Below are 18,895 nucleotides of genomic sequence, written 5' to 3' on the forward strand. Positions count from 1 at the left end.
TTTTCTCCTTGTCATTGGTGGTACCAGCTGCCCAAACCATAAATGTAAGCATCTTTCTTGAACATCCATCCATTCCTCACATTTAATGGAGCACCCAGTCCTAATGATAATATTGAATACCTCCTCAATATTTCTCTCCACCTGCTTCCACTTTCATAGTCCAAGCAACCAACGGGTCCCTGTAGCCCAGACTCACCCTGGTTTCATGCATCTGCACGGTAGCCAGAGGGACCTTCCAAAATGCAAACCAGGTCAAACCACCCACCTATGAAGAAATTCACTGGAGGACCCATCTGGCCTTCTCCTATAGCTTCATCGGCTGCCCTTCCCTGAAAGTTCAGCTACCCTGAACACGCCAGTTCTTTACACCATCCATCATCTCTTCACCTCCAGGCCTACGCATTTGTTCACCTGACACCCATTACTCAGCACCTACCGCATTACCGGGTTTCGGTTAGACGCAAGCACGAGTGCCCTGGCAGAGACCACCAGCACCACCCTCCAACACCGAACTCAGCCTGGCTAATTCCGTGCAGCCTCAGGTCCCACCGACCTCCTCCACCTGTGGGCTCAGTGTCCCTCCTGAGAATTCTCGCAGCACCCTGTGCCCTGCCAGAGCACTTGTCACACTTGTCACACTGCACCGCAACTGCCTCTACCCATTTCCGCGTGGCTCGAGAAACTGGGCTCCGCAGGGGCACACCCTCCGACTACTGAATCCTGCACATTCAGCAAAGTGCAAAGCACAAAACAAGAGTTCAGTTAGCATTACCCGAATGATATAATGCTGAACAAAATGTATGCTTCTGGAGCAATGTTTGTACAGGATAGTAGAGGCGAGGTCACATAGCACCAGAAATCCAGGCTATTAAATTTGTATTTAACCTTCCAGGCAACTGTGGGGTCAGAGGCAGGGAGACAACACAATTCAAAGTTCCAAAGCTGCAGAATTACATTGAAAGTACTATTTTAAAGACAACCCCGGAAGGAGGAGAATGATTTAATAGTCCATGACCAAGGCCTGGACTACAGTGGCAGCAGGGGAAGGAGAAAAAAGGACTAACGTAAAGTCATTAAAGTAACAGACACTGTGTAAGAAAAGGAAGGAGTTGGGGGAACTCCTAGAGTCCAGGCTATGGCAGTTAACTGGAAGAATGACAGCACAAGGGCTTTCACACATACCAAAGACCGATGCCTCCCTCGCATAACACACAATCTAAAAAAGATGATAATTTAAAAAAAAATTATTTGCAATACTCTTCACAATAACCAAGACACGGAAGTGTCCATCAATAGACAAATGAATAAAGAAATATAGTACATGCAGTATCACTCAGTATAAAGAAAAAAACCTGCCACTTGTAACAACATGGATGGACTTTGAGGGCAGTATGCTAAGAGAAATGAGCCCGACAGAGAAAGACAGTACCGTATAACCTCACTTACATGAGGAATCTAAAACATGAATTCACAGACTCCATGTTTAAGCACAGACTGGTGGTTGCCAGAGGTTGGGGTTGGGAGGGTGAAACAACTGAAGGGGTCAAAAGGCACAGCCCCGGGGATGTGATGCGCAGTAGTACCGTGACCAGTTAACACTGCTGTATTGGATATTTGGAAGTTGTTAGGAGAGTATATCTTAAGAGATCTCATCACAAGAAAAACAAATCTGTAAATATGTGTGGTGAAAATTGTTAACTAGACTCATGGTGATCATTTTGCAATGCATACAAGTATCAAGTCATAATATTATACACCTGAAATTAATGTTATACATCAAATATAGTTCAAATAAAGAAACTAAAAATAGCACAAAAAATTGCAAAATTCATAGGTTATATACTCTGACCTTTATTGAAGGGGAAAACCCATAAAACCAGAGCTAAGCGGCATGGAAGGGAGAAAGAAAAAGAAAAAAGAAAGGCCTAAAGCTCACACCCACAGCACCCGATACATGTGAGCACCATGCGTTCTGTCAACCACTCAGCAGCTGGCTCCGCCCGTGAGATGAATCTGATCGGTAAAAACAGGGCAGACTGCTCCAAACCCTCTTGGGAAAAGGACCTGGCGTGTTCCCCCAAAAATTCACAGTGTGCAGCACATGTAGGGGGTGAAGGGGTCAAAACACATGTGATCATTAACAGGAGCAAATGAGGACACAGCGAGGGCTGTGTGAAGATTCCACCAAAGTACTGGCGCTGCAGAGAAGGTGCAAGACCCCAGGTGATGGACATGCTTCAGAAAGGCAATACTTACGGAGAAACAGTACCATTTCAAAGCAGCTATGTCAGAGCACAACGTGGTTTTCCAACTAATCCTTTGAAAGGACATTCTCCGGGACCTGAATATGAGCCGCTGCACAATTTCACACACAGAGTTAGACCAGACAGCAGACACACTGGAAGCTCATCACACGGAAAGTTACCAAGCAAACCACCAACCAGCTGTCAGGGCTGTCTGGCTACTCCTTGTATCTGCAACTACTGCTCTCGAGTAGCTTCTGCTTCTTGGAGTCCCTAGGACTACCTGTGTTTTGTTTCTGGTATCAGACTGGACCAGTATCCAGGGGAGCGAACTGCCCAAGAGGAAGCCAGAGAAGAACGAGAGCTCCAGAGGCAATGGGCAGGATCAAAGCCAGGTCAGAGAAACAAGATCTAAGTATCAAGAATATTCTTGCAATCCAAGGTCATTTAGGAACCATCCCATTCAGAGCAAGAGATGTTTCCAGTCTTTGCCCAAAGGAGTCATGACCTCTGCTGGGTACCACTTAATAAAGAAACGCCACGCGAGTGATATATTACCACGACCCCTGAGACACCAAAAACATTTACTCGCCACAGGTCAGTCTGCGCCAAGTTAGGGAATTATTTCTCAATGCACTCATTTATTCCTCACAAGTGGGATTAGAGGTTAGGACTCTTTCCACCCTTTAGAATATCAGATTGGAACGTTAATAGGTGCAGACTTTTTCATTTAGTAACAAAAGAGACAATCATTCTCTTATAAAGAAAAAATATTCCCCACCCCTATTTTCCTCATAATATTCCTGCTTTTCATGCTCCATTTGTGCTTAGTGTATCCTGGGAATTATTAAAGTATATCTGTTTTGTTACTAACAGATACACTTATGCAAACAGCGGTCACCCTGATTATAGACTGCCTACCTGACGATGCCTTGTAATAAGTCCTTGTGGTTACATTAAGAGGGAGGCGATTTCTTATATGACGACTGTTAAGCTCTTGAAGTTGCTATTAAGATTTCTCTCAATTATGCTGTGCCCCAGGGGCAAAACCTCTTGGCAGCTCAGCACCACACACAGAAACAAAAACTTGTAAACAAATGCTACAAGTGAGCACAGACCAAAAAGAATGACTGACAGAATACAAAGCCAACAAAACCCCAAATGAGAATAGGCACAAATGAGGGGCCCAATTTTCGTAAGTGGGAGCACTGTCTCATCTGCACAACAGAGAGAGAGACAAATGGAACACCGTTTCATGGGTTTTCAAAACGTTCTCGTACACCATCACGATAGGAGAGGCCATGATGCCCTTTGGCCTTCACCAGAACCCTTAGCCAGCGATTAAAGGAGGGCTGCCTGCCGGGTGGAAAACAGGCTAAGACAAAAACTGAATAGTGTTTCACACCCATGTCTTGATGTTCAAAGAACAGTAAAGGGTTAAGTACTTTGTCTACATAAACAAAAGCAGCCAAGAAAACAAAAAAAGAAATGGAGTAACTGTTTCTTATGGAATAAGCTGAAGCAGAACTTGGTTATATTTGCCACGATCGAGACCAGAGACATTCTGTCTTGGGTCCACAAGAGAAATGTTTTTAAGGAGCTGAGCAGAGGGGCATGTATTCACGCGGTCTGGCCCGCAGTCATCTTCGCTGCTGTGCAGAAGGCGAACTATCACGAGCAATCTGAGAAATCTAAAGCGTGCCACCATCAGGCTGGCGAGGCAACGATATGGTTCATCTTAAATCGTCCTCCCCTTCTTACAGAACAAATGAATGCTCTTTGATGGAGGAGGAAAGAATGGATTTTAACATGGAAAACAGTAACAAAGGTGGCAATATACAGAAGAGCATTCTACCGCTTTCCCAGCACGTGGGAGAAAAATGTCTTCCTTTGCCATCGCTTTCTGAAGTAATATAAAACTGAGGTTTTTTGAGGTAAAGCTCTCATCTTTCCTTAAATTCAATTCTAGGAAGCAGCACCCATGATGGACACTTAATGTACCTAGGACTGCCCAACAGATTAAGTGGGAGACAAGGAACTAATTTTTAGACTAACTAATTATTCTCACATCTATTTTGAATAAATGTGTACAAACCTCAAGCCCTGAACTATAGAACCCTGATACAGATGGAGGAGATCCTAACATAAACAGATGTACAAATGTCAACATGCGGGAGCCAGGTAATTCCAGCCACGTAAGAAAATGCAAAAGAGCCGACTGAAATTGTGAGATGAAAAATACCTAATAAAATGGAAAGATGTTACCAGTATACCACTGAACAGGTACCAAACAAGCATCTAGGGTACAGTTCTATTTCTGTAAAAAATATGAGTGAGTATGTGTGTAGACATACCTATGAATACACACTTTGGAAAAAAAATTAAAAACAAACAAACAAACAAAGAACCGTGACAACAAGGTTATAACAAACTCTCAACAGTATCTGACTTCGGGTATTAAGATTACAAGTAATTCTTATTCCCTTCTTTCGTTCATCTGTATTTTGTAAATTTTCTAGAATTGTGTAACTTTGATATGAGAAAAATCAATTTTACATTTTAAAATAGACTGAAACATAAATTCAGAACACCAAGCAGCCTACCCGCGGCCCATGTGTCCGCCCTCGCCTTCACTACAGCACCGCCCCCGGAGCTCTGGGTAAAAACCTTCAGTGATCCTAAGAGAGATCAGATCCTTGCTTCTAGTCTACAGCGAAGGTCTAATACCCACACAGGAGCAACAAATTCAAAGACAGGAAAGCCACCCATCAGAACACTTTCGCTCTACCTGGGCGTAATGTAAGAGCTTCTCGGTGGCCTCAGGGTCTCTATTCCAGATGAGATCTTCACAGAGCTGGAGAAGTTCCTTATGGATGTCGTCATACACAGGGAGGCTTCCAGCATTCACTATCCCCATGTCCATGCCGAACTAAGGGCAAGACAAAGCAAAGTGAGAATTCCCAGTGACACTCCCAATCAGGAGTCGGCAAACTTCGTCTGTCTGGGCCCGGTGGAAAGCACGTCAGGCCATGGTCTCTGTCACCAGGACTCAGCCCTGCTGCTGCTGTTGAGTAAACGCACCACAGACAACACACGAGTGGCTGTGGCTTTGCTCCAGTTAAGATTTTACACTCAGAAAATGGCAGCAGGCCAGAGTTGGTCTGCAGGCTTACAAACCCCTGCCCTAGGCAAAAGCTGGTTTCCAGGGAAACAGGTGTTTCACCATACCTTGATTGCATGGTAGAGGAAAACCCCATGCATTGCTTCTCGAATGGCATCCATTCCTCGGAAGGAGAAGGACAAGTTGGAAAGGCCGCCACTTATTCTAGCTCCAGGTAATGTTTCCTAGCAAAAAAAATTTTAAATGTGAAAAGATTCCCCTATTTTGCCAAAAGGAGCAAGCACATCCCTTACGCTTTATATATAAAAATGGAAAGGAAAAGGTTCAAGTTCGAGGCTCCCATCACACCTTATAACAATGTCAAGCATCTACGTGGAACTGCCGGCTGATATACAAACTACCTGAGTGGGAGACAGCTTCCATGATCTGCTGGGACCTGACCATCCCGCTTCCTGACACACGCTCCAGAGACACTCACGCACACGTGCCCAAGCTACATGTACAGGAATATTCACAGCAGCACTGCTCACAATGTCCTAGCACGGGACCAACCAAATGCCCATCAATGGCAGAAGAGTTAACTGTGGAAGAGTCCTATGATGGAATGTTATACGTTAACAAAGTATAGCTATACCCCATCAATCTTTAAAATGAAGGTGGGTAAGGAAAAATCTTGGATTTAAGCTCAGAAACAGGGAAAACTAAGCTGTGACTCTTTATACAGTGATTCTCATTATTTGTGGTGATTAAATTCTCTCAGGTCACCAGAAACACTGACTTGGGGGACACTGAAAACCACTGCTCCCCAGGAAACACAGGGTTGGGTTCCCTTGCCCCTTGGTCCCAAATGTCCATCAACTGATCAATATGTGACCTTGTTTTATGTGTGTTTCCATTTCAGGACATCTGTTTAATACATATCGTTGATTCACCAACCGTGAACTCACGGCCAACAGCATCACTACTCGCATCGAAACAAAGCCTCTGTAACACTGTGTTTTCTCCACGAGGCACCTCCCGCCCTCCGGCCCTCAGGAGCACAGACAGCACTGCAGCCCTGTGCCTGGGACCCTTTACAGAGGGGAATCCACCCCCTAGAAAAAGCTCAAAAATCAGCAAGTATGGCACAGAATCGCCGTACTTGTGTCCATGAAAAGGACACTTGTTTACGGAACGATCGCTGAAACAAGAACCAGACCGTGTGTCCTGGCGGACCTCATCCGGGAAAAGGCAGGTCGTGCCACTCTGCGTAAGGAGATGGCTGGGAAGACCTGCAAAGGCCCCACGAGTATTGATTTGGGATCACAGGCAAAATTTAGTGAGAAGGTGAATATGCAAATACGGAATCGATGGCTAGTTCAGGTTGGGTATACAAATACAAGTGATAAAAGTTATAAAGAAAAAGCAATAAAACTCAGGATGCGGGTGCAACCAGAGACACGGGCCATAGCCACATTCTATTCATGACCTAAATGAGATCTATTATATGCTTTATAATTAATTATTATTCTATTTTTATATATTCTGCAGTATGTGTTATATTTCACAGCTTAAAATAACATATAAAAAAGAATAATACAGGGCCCTAAATTTCAGGAAACCATTTTACTAGCTAAGAACAAGAATGTCAACATTCCCAGCCAATAAGTACTCGCATATACATGATATTCAAACTATTCACCGGAGCCATGTGGTCGATTTCACATCTTGAGTAGAAGAGAGAGAATACCCGTACTTACTTTAATGACTTTTGTTGCGCTGATAAAATTAACAGCATACAAGTTGTGTTCTTCCATCCCAGTACCAATGGTGAGGATGTTGGGGTCAAATATGATGTCATTTGGATTAAAGCCCAGTTTTTTCACAAGCAGATGGTAGGCCCGGGTGCACACTGTGATTTTGGTGTCTGTTTCTGTCGCCTGGAAAAAGGAACAATTTATTGTAATTTAAGCAGAAAAATAGTGTTATCTGCGAAAACAGAAGCACATTGGTACTTTGGTACCAATGCTTGGATTTCATAAAAATCCAAACGCCAAGCTGCTTCTCAACACTTATCAAATTATCTCAAAGGCGGAATTGGTTTAAAGTCCCTTTGTGTTTTCACCAGCACAACAGCTACCCTGCTTCTGTAAAAATCAAATCTTACACGCACATGCATGGTATATTAGTAAATAGGTTTCTAAAAAATACACACACGTGACAAAGACTCAAACACTACTTAAGGACAAATTACAAACAAGTACCACCCACCCCCACAGCCTACAGAGCTCTGAGCCACCACCCTGGCCACACTGCCAGCGCTCTCTCTCGGACCTTCCTGCAGGACTACCCACGTGGCTTCAAGGATTCGTTATGTGCTCTCCAATTCCACAGCTGGTTAGCACGGATGGGCCTTAGGTCGTGAGTACAAATCACACTGTACGGCTCCTCAAAACACTGGCCCTACAAAGAAGAGCACCCTCAGGGGTAAGGCTCAACCCCCAGTCACCTTCCATCCTCCTTAGACTCAGGGCCGACGGAGTCCCCCGTGTCATTTCCTAGTGTGTGCCCCCTGGTCTTCTCCACTCTCCCACGCTGCTCCACAGATGAGTGGTGGAGAGGGAAGGAGACAGACACGGACAGACAAGGAGGCACGCTAACTGCACACTCTGCTGTGGCTCCTGCCAGACAGCTCGACACCAGGCCTGGGTCTGGGGACCAAGGGCAGCTCGCATGCCTCAGACCCCTGCCCCCTCTGAGGGAACCCGGATGTGTCTGTGTCCTACACACGAACAGTTTAAACACAGAGTTTCTCCGGTCAGGAAAGCCCAAGAACTGACACACTCGACCATGCAACCTCCACCAGAGAGGGGTGACCTCCCCTAGCCACCACAAAGGAGGCTCCTAAAATGCAAATATATGTCAGATTTTCACCAAGTTCAGAGTGTCAAAGGCGGGATGTGAGAAGCACCTCCTAGGTTCAGGTTAATTACCTTCAGCAAAGCAAAAATAAGGGGAAAACTAAGAGCTATTGCCTTCAGTTCCCTAGAACTGTTAATAACACTATGGTGCACACCATACTGGAAAACACAACATATTCAACTAAAAAACAGTATCAACTTGTCAAAATTCAAGGAAAAGGCTGGTTATAAAGTGAAAATCTAAAAATCACCACTGAAAGGAAAAATGTATTTAAAAAAAAGTAAGTCAGTCACAACAACAAAACAACACAAAATACCTAGGAGTAACCGACCTTGAGCTTTCCTATTTAAGTAAAACTATAAAAGTTGATTGAATAGTAATCGGAAAGTCAGAGTGTATTCCTGAATGACAAACCTGAATAGTGCCAAGATAACCAATTCTTTGGTTTTTTCTAGGTTAAAATTGATTAAATTTTAATCAGTATCCCAATGGGGCTTCATTTCTCCATAAACTGGAAACTTATTTTCAAATAATTTTAACATAGGAAAATGTGTTGAATTTAATGTATGCATTTATAGAATGATAGTGATTATTCTTTGATATAATTTACACATGTACACACACAAAAATAATGCAGTCTAGTATTATATAATTATATTTCTAGGAAACCTTATCAAAAACTGCCATGTTGAAAATAATCATTTAATTAGTGAAGGAAAATTACATATAGAGAGTGAGTAGTGATAAAGTTACTCTCATCACAGAAATTTCAACAACAAAGGTGTTCTGTATTTTGTTACTTAGAGTTAAAAATAACAGGTGATCAAAATAACATCAACAAGAAACAAAGAAATGATTCCTATTTGCCTTTTAATCCAGAAGCCTCAAGCCCAGCCCCTCGGTCATAGCTGGCTCTGACCTTGCAGTTGTGTCTGCAACATGGATCATAACCATAAACCAAAGACCACAGCCAGACAGTAAAATAAGGGAAGTGTGAGTTCCCTTCTTTGTTTAGCCACAACAGTGGTTTTCATTTCAAAGAGCTGCTTTCTCCTTATCAGCAGTGGAATCGTGGAAGCAAAGCAAATCACCAGTCGAACTCAACAGAGACAGGATAGGCCTTAATATCAAAATATCCATATTGTTGGTTCCTGAACTTCGCAAGTATGTGAATTTTTTTGGTTTGGTCATTATAATGTTCAATACCACAATTCTATAATGAGCAAGCATGTCTATAAATGTAGGAAAATTATTTTAATTAGGAGAAGGAGTCTTTAAAAAGGCATCTTTAATTCCATCTTACTCTAACAATTGTCATCTTGACAGCATTTTGCTCATCTTTATCAAATGTAGTTAAATACAGCCATATATAGTGTCTACCTAATTTTTGGTTCATATTCTTAATTTAGATTTGTAAGCACTGTCATGCTGCTCTGTAATCCTCACAATTACTATTTTTATTTACAATTCCAACAGAGCAATGTAACGTAAGGAACCAATTTCTCTTCAGTTGGGCATTTAGGTGGTCGGTTATACCTTCAATAATGATGGTGAGAAAACTCTGCACATACAGCATTCTTGTGCAGCCAAACCCTTTTATTGAAACAATTTCTCAGAAATGAGACCATCGGCGCCAAGGACGCCGATGTTGTCCCCCCCCCGCCCCCCGCCCGCCCCCGCAGGTGTTGTCCCGGGCCAGGCCATGCCGCACAGGGAGGCAGGCTCTCTGTGGAGCGCTGTGGCACTGGCACGGAGCCTGTGCACTTCTCGGTTTACTGTCACCAGCCTGGAGGGATGAAACATTACTTTAATATTGCTCTGGTGTGCATTTCTTTCATAACCGGCAAGTTAAAAGTTTTTCCCTACACTGTTATTTGTGGGCACATTCTGATCTAAATGGGGACAGCCATTCTCTGACAAGACCCAGCACCAGCATGCTCACAGACAAAGCATGGGGATAACCCAGGTCGGGGACACTTGTATCAGTCTTCCACTAGGCTCCGTCTCCTCCTGGACATTTGACCTTGGCTCACAGTAAACAGGACAACAGCTACCCCAGGTGGCAGCTAGGAGGACTAAATGAGATGAACTGTGAGTGGTTTTGATCAAAGTGTACGTGAGAATCACTTCTAAGGCTTTAAAATTACAGAAGCCTAGACTCACCCCAGACCAAAGGCGCTGAAAATCGAGCCCAGAGGGTATGTGTGTTTTTTAAAAACACAGGCAGGGCTCACCTTTCCCTGTGGGAGAGTTTCCGCCTCACACTCAGGTTAAGCAGGCAGATCCCGCAAGCACACACCAGTCCTCTCTTCCAGAGCTCGCCCTGTGTCCTGCTGCACTGAGAAAACACCCATCAGACTGACACCCAGCAGCTCCCGGCCTGCCTGCCATCTGTGCTCTCGCCCCCTGCCTGCCAGCCTTCTTTCCAGCATCGTGAGCAAACCGCCTCCCTCCACTCATGCACACTGACTGCCACCTCGCTCAGCTCGCAAGGGCAGGGACCCAGCAGATGCCCCCCTTCTCTACTGGATCATTCCCAGCAGCTTACAAACCAGTCTTGTCACATCATCTGTCTGCACACAGACAGCGCCACACAAGTCCTTTCTTCACCTCGTATCCACCTCTGGTTTCCACCCTATTTCTCTCTTCTTCTTGACAGTAAAACTCCTCAAAAAAGTCGCTTACACCCTCTGGCTCCTATTCTCCTATCCTCTCTTGAACCCACTCCAATTAAGCTTTCATCTCCTTGGAAACAGGACAGCAAGAGCACTCACTATCCCATTTCTAAATCCAGTGGTAAATTCTTGGCCGCCTCTACCAAGTCTACCCACAACTCTTTAAAATAGCTCATGGAGCCCTTCTGGAAGCTTGTTCTTCACTCACAAGACATGCGAACCCTCCCTTCTGGTCCCTCTGCTACTCAACGGGCTGCTCCTCCCAACCCCCATGACGGGCCTCTTCTTCTCTCCACCCTCCGGCACAGGGGCCCCCACACTTCCTCAGCCCAAGGGCCCCTTCACTGGAGCCACTGCTGTGCTGAGCTCTGTCACCCTGCTTTAAACACCATCTACACACAGACCATGCCCAAGGAAGGGGATTCTATCTTCAGGCCACATTGTGCCCATGACACCCAGAATTGCCTACACAACTGCACACTCCACGTGCCACTGTAACCACGGTCCGTCCATCCTCACCCCAGATCCGCTTCTCTCCGTCTCCCGTCCTTTCAACTGCTCTGGCCAAAGACCCCTGAAATTATCCCTGACTCCTCTTTCTTTCACAACCCACAGCCGACGGTGAACACAAACCCCACTGGATCTACCTTAAAATATACCTAGAAACAGGTGAGCAGAGCAAGTGCCAGAGCAGGAAAATAGAAGGGAAACTGGACCACACTGCCCAGGGGTGACCAGCCTGCATGAGAGCTGTGGCAGCCACCTGCAAGCTTTTACAGGAAGCTGAAAAGTTTTTCTTGAGACATCCTATCACCATTTATGCACCCGACCTAGTGCTGAGGCTGCAGGAGTGAAAAGGAAATTTGTGGCTCACTGCTGGAGAATGGGCAGGTAACAAACAATTGAAAACTGTAACTGAGTTAAGTCCTGCCTCCCTTCTCCCAGAGCCTGACTCAGCCGTGCTAATGCATGACTGTGCTGAAATAATTGATGACGTTTATTCTAGCAGAATAGATTTAAGGGAGAGCAATATGTACTGGGAAGGAAAGAGGACTATTAACCTCCAATGAAAAAGAAATTAAGCATGCCACAGAAATTTTAATGTATTGGAAGCTGTTCAGGTACCTTTACAGGTGGCTGTTACACACTGCCCCGGGTATCAGGAAGAGGACACTGAAATGGCCAGAGGAAACAATCTGGCTGATCGACCAGCCAAAGGGGCTGCTAAAGAAACATTTATAATTCATGCCTTTGGTGCCTTTTCTAGACTTGTCACAATTCAAAGCTGAGTATTTTACTGCAGACTTAGAGAAAGCTAGGAGCTGGGGTTTCGATGACATCCTCAACAGTAAATGAAAAAGTAAGAAAGGAGTTATACTGCTTCCTGAACATTTAGTGGAGGCAGTCATGAGAAGCATTTGCAGGAGGTCACTCACTACGGAAGGGCCTCGTTGACCAGCTATGTTGAACTATGGCTCATGGGTCCCAGAATTTCTAAAGCTGTATGGAAAACAACAGCCAGGTGTGCTGCGTGCCAAAAGAACAACCCCAAGAAAGATCCCCATTAGAAGAAAACAGGAAAACAGTACCAAGGACAGTGTCTGTCTGAGGACTGGCAAACAGAGCTTACCCAGACACTGGGCTCCGAGGATGAAAATACTTGTTAGTCACACATTTTCAGGATGGGTAGAGGCTTATCCTATCAGAACTAGGAAACTCTCAGAGGTAATGAAAGCCCTACTTTCATTAAGCGAGGGAAATAATTCCTCGCTTTGGCCTACCCAACACCACCCAGAGCGATGACGGAGATGCTTCTGTTTCAGAAATTACACGGGAGATTAGTAAATTTATAGGAATCAAGTGGAGAATCCACACAGCAGAGAGACCTCAGGCTTCTGGGAATGCAGAGAAGATGAATCACACCTTGAAGAAAGATATAGCCAAACTGTGTCAAGAAACTTATCTCTGTTGGGATCAAGTTTTGCCTAGTGCCCTGCTCAGGATAAGGGTGGCTCCTCGAAAGGGGATTCAACTGAGTCCTTATGAAATTGTGTACAGTCAACCACTTCAGGCTTTGCTTGGGGTGGGAGATGTGTATGCAGGTAAGACATGAAAATAAAGAGCTATGTACAGCATTTAAGTCAGATGCTAACTGTGATTAGTGACCTTAGGTGTATTGGAGCTCTCTCCCCCATAGGTTCATGACATCCTTTGAACCTGGAGATAAGGTGCTACTCAAGTCTTGGGAGACAGGAACCTCAGAGAGCCAACTAGAAGAAGCATGGACTGGAATCTATGTTGAACAGACTTTCATTCCATGTCTTACAGGTGTTTGTACTCCTCTGGAAATATAAATGGGAACCTAAAGGACACAGAAATGTTCTTTAAAAATGCTAATGTAGTCCAAGCTGTAAAATATGCAACTTTTATCAACTATACTAGAAACTGTTTTAGATGAATTGCAACACCACCACTAATATATCTTATGCCTTTAATCATGTCAAATAGACTGCTAAATGGTTTCTAATATGTGGAAGGACTGTCTATGCAACAGCAAAATGATTTTTAAATGATCTTATCTGCTTTTATGTTGTTTTGGTTTGTATTCCTTTAATTAAAGTAATCTTAGAGAAATAAGATAATTAAAAACTAACTGGCAAGAATGGTAGGGAAACTCGAGAGTTAAAGACTTCAGCCTTAGCTACAGTTGGCAGGCTTAAGTGATTAATGCAGGTGGAAAGCTGCTGTTCCAGGAGACTCCAGAAGACAAGCTATTCAACCTTGGTGCCCCAGAGGGTCTACAAGCCACAGAGATGGTATCTGAGCCACTGTGTTCCAGGGAGCAAACACAGATAAAGAGTTGTTGATCAACAGATAAAGAAGTACCAGGAAAATCACCACCAGACTGCAACTCTTATCCAATTAACCTTTTTTCTCAAACCCCTTACCTGCCCTTTCTTCTCCTTATGAAAACATTGGCTTGTGATGAAAAATTAAGAAGGTTTGAGGGTACATAATCCACCGTCTTCTCAGATCACCAGCATCTGATTAAAGCACCTGTAAGATTTCAATCATCTTTCTATTTATTGGTTCTGGTGGTGACAGGCAGCACGGACGCCAACTTATAGTAGGTTTCACTACTATATTAGGCCACTCTACCAAGCCTGGGAGATGTAGCAGCTCTACCTAATACATAGAAACAAACACAAGGAGACAGCCAAAATGAGGAGACAAAGAAACATGGTTCAAATGAAAGAAGAGAAGAGAAATCCAGAACAACAACTAAATGAAATGGAGACAAGCAATCTCTAGATGCAGAGTTTGAAACACTGGTTATAAGGATGCTCAATGAACTTAGTGAGAAACTCAACAGCATAAAAGAGATCTAGTCAGAAACGGATACGCTTGTCAAAATAAAGAACAACTTACAGGGAATCAACAGTACAGTGGGAATCAAATCAGCAACTTAGAGAATAAGGGAGCAAAAAACAGCCAATCAGAACAGCAAGAAGAAAAAAGAATCAAAAAAATTGAGGACAATGTAAGGAGGCTCTAGAAGAACTTCAAGCATACCAACATTCACATTATGGGGGTACCAGAAGGAGAAAAGAGAGAGCAAGAAATTGGAAAGTTATTTTAAAAATGACAGAAAACTTCCCTAACCTGGTGAAGGAAATAGACATACAAGTCCAGGAAGCACAGAGAGTCCCAAACAAGATAAATCCAAAAGGCCCACACCAAGACACATCATAATTAAATTGCCAAAGGTTAAAGACAAAGACAGACTCTTAAAAGCAGCAAGAGAAAAGCAGTTAGTTAACTACAAGGGAGCTCCCATAAGACTACCAGCTGATTTCTCAAAAGAAACTTTGCAGGCTATAAAGGATTGGCAACAAATACTCAAAGTGATGAAAAGCAAGGACCTACAACCAAGATTACTCTATCCAGCAAAGCTATCATTTAGTGTCAAAGGACATGTAAAGAGTTCTCAGACAAGAACCAGCTAAAGGAGTTCACCACCACCAAATTAGTATTATATGAAATGTTAAAGGGTCTTCTTCAAGAAGATAAAAAAATATGAATGATAAAGAGGCAATAAATACATATCTATCAACAACTGACTCTAAAAAATAAAATAAACAAGCAGCATAGAGACAGAATCATGGATATAGAAAACATCTGGATGGTTGCCAGATGGGAGGGGGTCAGCGAGATGCACGAAAAAAGTGAAGGGATTAAGAAATATCCATACAAACGGGTAGTCACAGAACAGTCATGGGGATGTGAAGTACAGCATAGTGAATAGAGCAGCCAAAGAACATCGATGCACAACCCATGGACTGGACAACAGTGTGCGGATTGTCTGAGGGCTCAGGGGGAGGTTGAGTGGTGGAGGAAAAATTGGGTCAACTATAACAGCATAAACAATAAAATATTTAAAATATTAAAATTAAAATTGCAATTTCATTCAATAATACACTAAGTAATAGCACATGCATACACTGGAATATAAGGCAACCATAATCTGGACAGTAAACCCATATTCGCTAAGGTGGGTAGATGCCAACATTCTAAGTCAAGGGTAAGGGTTACAGGATCACGTAACCTCATTTACATGAAACTATCAATTTGCTAGAAACTCTTCTGCTCTTTTCCTAAATGCCACATGGCTTGCTCATTTTATTCAGGTTTTCCAATATTCTCTTCTCAGAGGGGCTTTACAAGACCACCCTTTCTAGCACAGCCCACTCCTCCCTGCACCCGTCCCAGAATCCAGCCCCAGGCCTGCAGCACAGACCCTGGTGAGCCATGCCAGACCCCCAGCCTCAAAGCACAGCACATGCACCTATATGACAGCAGTGACTCAGGCAACGTCTTTGTGCTTTGGCATACAACAATATTAAGTACATATACCCAGAATGTATATTTTGGGAGGAAAATTCTGATTTTGCATGTGTAGTGTGCCTACTTGGTAAAAGTAAAGGTTCAAATAAATGTTCTTTATCAACATTATCTCTTTTTTGCAGCCTTCTGATTTGGACTTTCCTCAAGATGAAAATACATCTCTTGTACAAAAACAGTAACATTTTTGTTAAAAACAATTTCATTTTAAAAATACAAAAAACAGAAAAGAAAAAGGGCCTAAAATCCCACCACCTGTCAGAAGAAGGAGTGTGTCCCCGTCTGAGACCACCCCTGCCTTCCCGCTGACAACTACAGACTTCCTCTCCACGGATACAGACACACAGGTACAGACACACAGGTACAGCCACGTAAGCGCTTTTTAGGGAATGCCCAGGTCAGTCACTTGTTTTTCATTCCCTTTACTGTAGGCATGGTTCCACCACCTCATTCCTGACTGCTGCACAGTATTTACTCTATTGAAATGTTTTCCCATTAAGGGACATTTAGAGAACTCTCAATTTTTTCCTACCACAACACTACAATGAATATGAACACATACCCTTACATCCTCCATCTACTACAATTCCCAGGAGGGGCTGAATCACAGTACATGAATTTGAAAATATTGTTTTAAATTAAATATTGGATAAAAAATATTTGTAAAAGCATTGTGAGGTATAAAACAAGACAATAATCTCTACACATCCATCACACAGCTGAACTATCACTGTGTTTCAGGCTTCCCGTGGCCCCTTACTGAGTCCACGGCAGAGACATAAGAGTTGCCATTAATCAATTTTTTCCTCTTTAAAAATTTAATAAAAGAATATAATTTGATATTGTTTCATTTTTATTTCTTTAATCACTACAAAATGTAGTATCTTCTCATAGGTTTATTGGTTATTTGTATTTCTTCTGTAAATTAGCTATTCAAAACAGCACCACAACTTTCACCATACAAAGTTTTACAATTCTCTTTTATCCTCACCCAAGGACCTTTCTCATTGCTTTTAGAGAGAGAAGAAGGGAGAGAGGGAAACATCAATGTGAGAAAGAAACACTGACTGGTTGCCTCCTATATGCGCCCAGAGTGGGGACTGAACCTGCACCCTAGGTATGTGCCCTGATTGACTCAAACTGACCAACTTTCAGTTACAGGACAACACTGCAACCAAGCCGCGCCGGCCAGGGCCAAAGTTCTACTTTTTTCTATTGAGAGCTTTATCAGTTTTCTTTTTGCCTCCCCAAGTTTAAATAAATGTTTTCCCATACAGTCTTTAGAATTTTGTTTTATACACTTAGATCTTTAATTGACATAGGTTTTCTTTTAGTATATGGTGGGAAACAGGGCTCTATTTTCTTCCAAATTCATAGTCAGTTGTCCTAATAGCATGTACTGAATAATTCCTTTCTCAACTGGTGTAAGACTTCATTATATATCAAATTTTCATATACAGGTACAAGTATCATGGATATATGGTATTATTGTTCACACACACACACACACACACACACAGATGGCTGTTTTAGACTTGGTTCTTCTCCATCAGTTTGTTTAGTCTGGGTAACACAGTGGAGCTTGGTAAAAAAAACAAAAACAAAAAACACTCACCTGTCCTTCTTCATCAAAAGCCATGATGACCACAGCAGCACCAAACTTCTTGATCCTCCTGGCCTTCTCCAGGAAGTCCTCCTCCCCCTCCTTCAGGCTGATGCTATTGACGATGCACTTGCCCTGGCAGCACTTCAGGCCGGCTTCAATCACGGTGAAATTGGAAGAGTCGATGCACAAGGGCACCTGAGATCGCAAGGGCAGAAAAATCACAGAAGGATGACAAGTCACCACCAATTCCTGTCTGAAGACTCCCAAACAGTCCCCATTTCTTCTGCAGGAGGACAATAAACAAATGATAGTGTCACAGAGATAGGACGTTAATGGACCTGTTCTTAAAGCCCAAAATGCTTGAAGTTATTCCGGTCTTACAAGAGACCACATGCATGGAGCGCCTGAAGTTTCCAACTCCAAGATCACAGCCAGACATCAGAATGGAATCCCAGAGGCCAGCTCACTGGCTTCAGTGTCCATTCCTACCCACAAGCGCCTCTACTGTGAGGCCAGCCCCTCACTCGCATTCCCACATCCCAGATCTGACTCGGGATTAACGTGTGGTCTCATGCCCTTGGGAACAACCCTCCAGCCGTGTTATTAAAATTCAATCTTCCCTCTGAAAAATCAAGTTCCTGACTAGAAAAAAAAAAAGTAGATGTAATATTCAACCTATGCATATAACTAAAGGACAGAATCGGAATGCACAATGAGAACAGGCCCGTTACTCCCCATGCATTCATGCCTCTTATTCCAGGAAAGGTAGAGAACTTCAGAGAAGGACCAGGGAAGCTGATCATTCAATAAATGATTACGTGATGACACGTTGTGTCCCATGCTGAATTCGGGACAATGGCTAGACAGGCCAGTCCCTGGCTCCCCTCAACTTATAAAAGTTAAATGTTTAAACAAATAATGACATAAAGTGCAAAAACTGCTACAGCACAGGCCTCTATGAAAGCCCATGTATGACATACTCCTGTGTGTCACACTCCTGTGTGTCATACACAGGGGAAGGGAGACTCAGGAAAAGGGTCCCAGGGCAGGTGGCTCATCCTTAAGGAGAACAAAACAGAACAAGGAATTCATGCATTGAGCTCCTTCCTGGCATACTAGCAATGACAGGTATGCTAGGAAAAGGGTCAATGCAATGATGATAACAGGCCAATGTTTTAAAGCGCTTGCTGGCCATTTGGTGTCCAGACCTTGTGGGTCTTATGTTTTTATAGCATACCCCAATTGTTCAAACTTTGGTCCCATATAAATTTTAGTAGGTCAAGGTCAGAAAAAAATGAAGAAAGAAAAATCATTGTAGCAATCAGACACTAATTAATCAATAATGCTTTAAGTTCCTTGGGATCCCTCACAGTTAACAAGGCATTTTATCTTTGCAGCTCGTAAGTCAGACAAAGCCAGTATGATTGTGCCCATTGCAGAGATGAGA

The 18,895-nt window shown here is 43.3% G+C and overlaps 1 protein-coding gene across 2 annotated transcripts in view; it reads right to left on the reverse strand.

The window, feature by feature from the left end:
• MTR (5-methyltetrahydrofolate-homocysteine methyltransferase) overlaps window positions 1-18,895 on the reverse strand; it is a 91,710-nt gene that overhangs the window by 34,149 nt on the left and 38,666 nt on the right. For both annotated transcript variants that reach the window (XM_028531218.2, XM_028531219.2), the window contains exons 15-18: window positions 17,458-17,643; window positions 7,104-7,283; window positions 5,472-5,588; window positions 5,032-5,172 (exon numbers count right to left, since the gene is read on the reverse strand). In XM_028531218.2, the coding sequence (XP_028387019.1) occupies window positions 5,032-5,172; window positions 5,472-5,588; window positions 7,104-7,283; window positions 17,458-17,643 (624 nt within the window). The remainder of the gene's footprint in view (window positions 1-5,031; window positions 5,173-5,471; window positions 5,589-7,103; window positions 7,284-17,457; window positions 17,644-18,895) is intronic.

Source organism: Phyllostomus discolor, chromosome 15, assembly GCF_004126475.2.
Source record: "Phyllostomus discolor isolate MPI-MPIP mPhyDis1 chromosome 15, mPhyDis1.pri.v3, whole genome shotgun sequence".
Lineage (NCBI taxonomy): Eukaryota > Metazoa > Chordata > Mammalia > Chiroptera > Phyllostomidae > Phyllostomus > Phyllostomus discolor.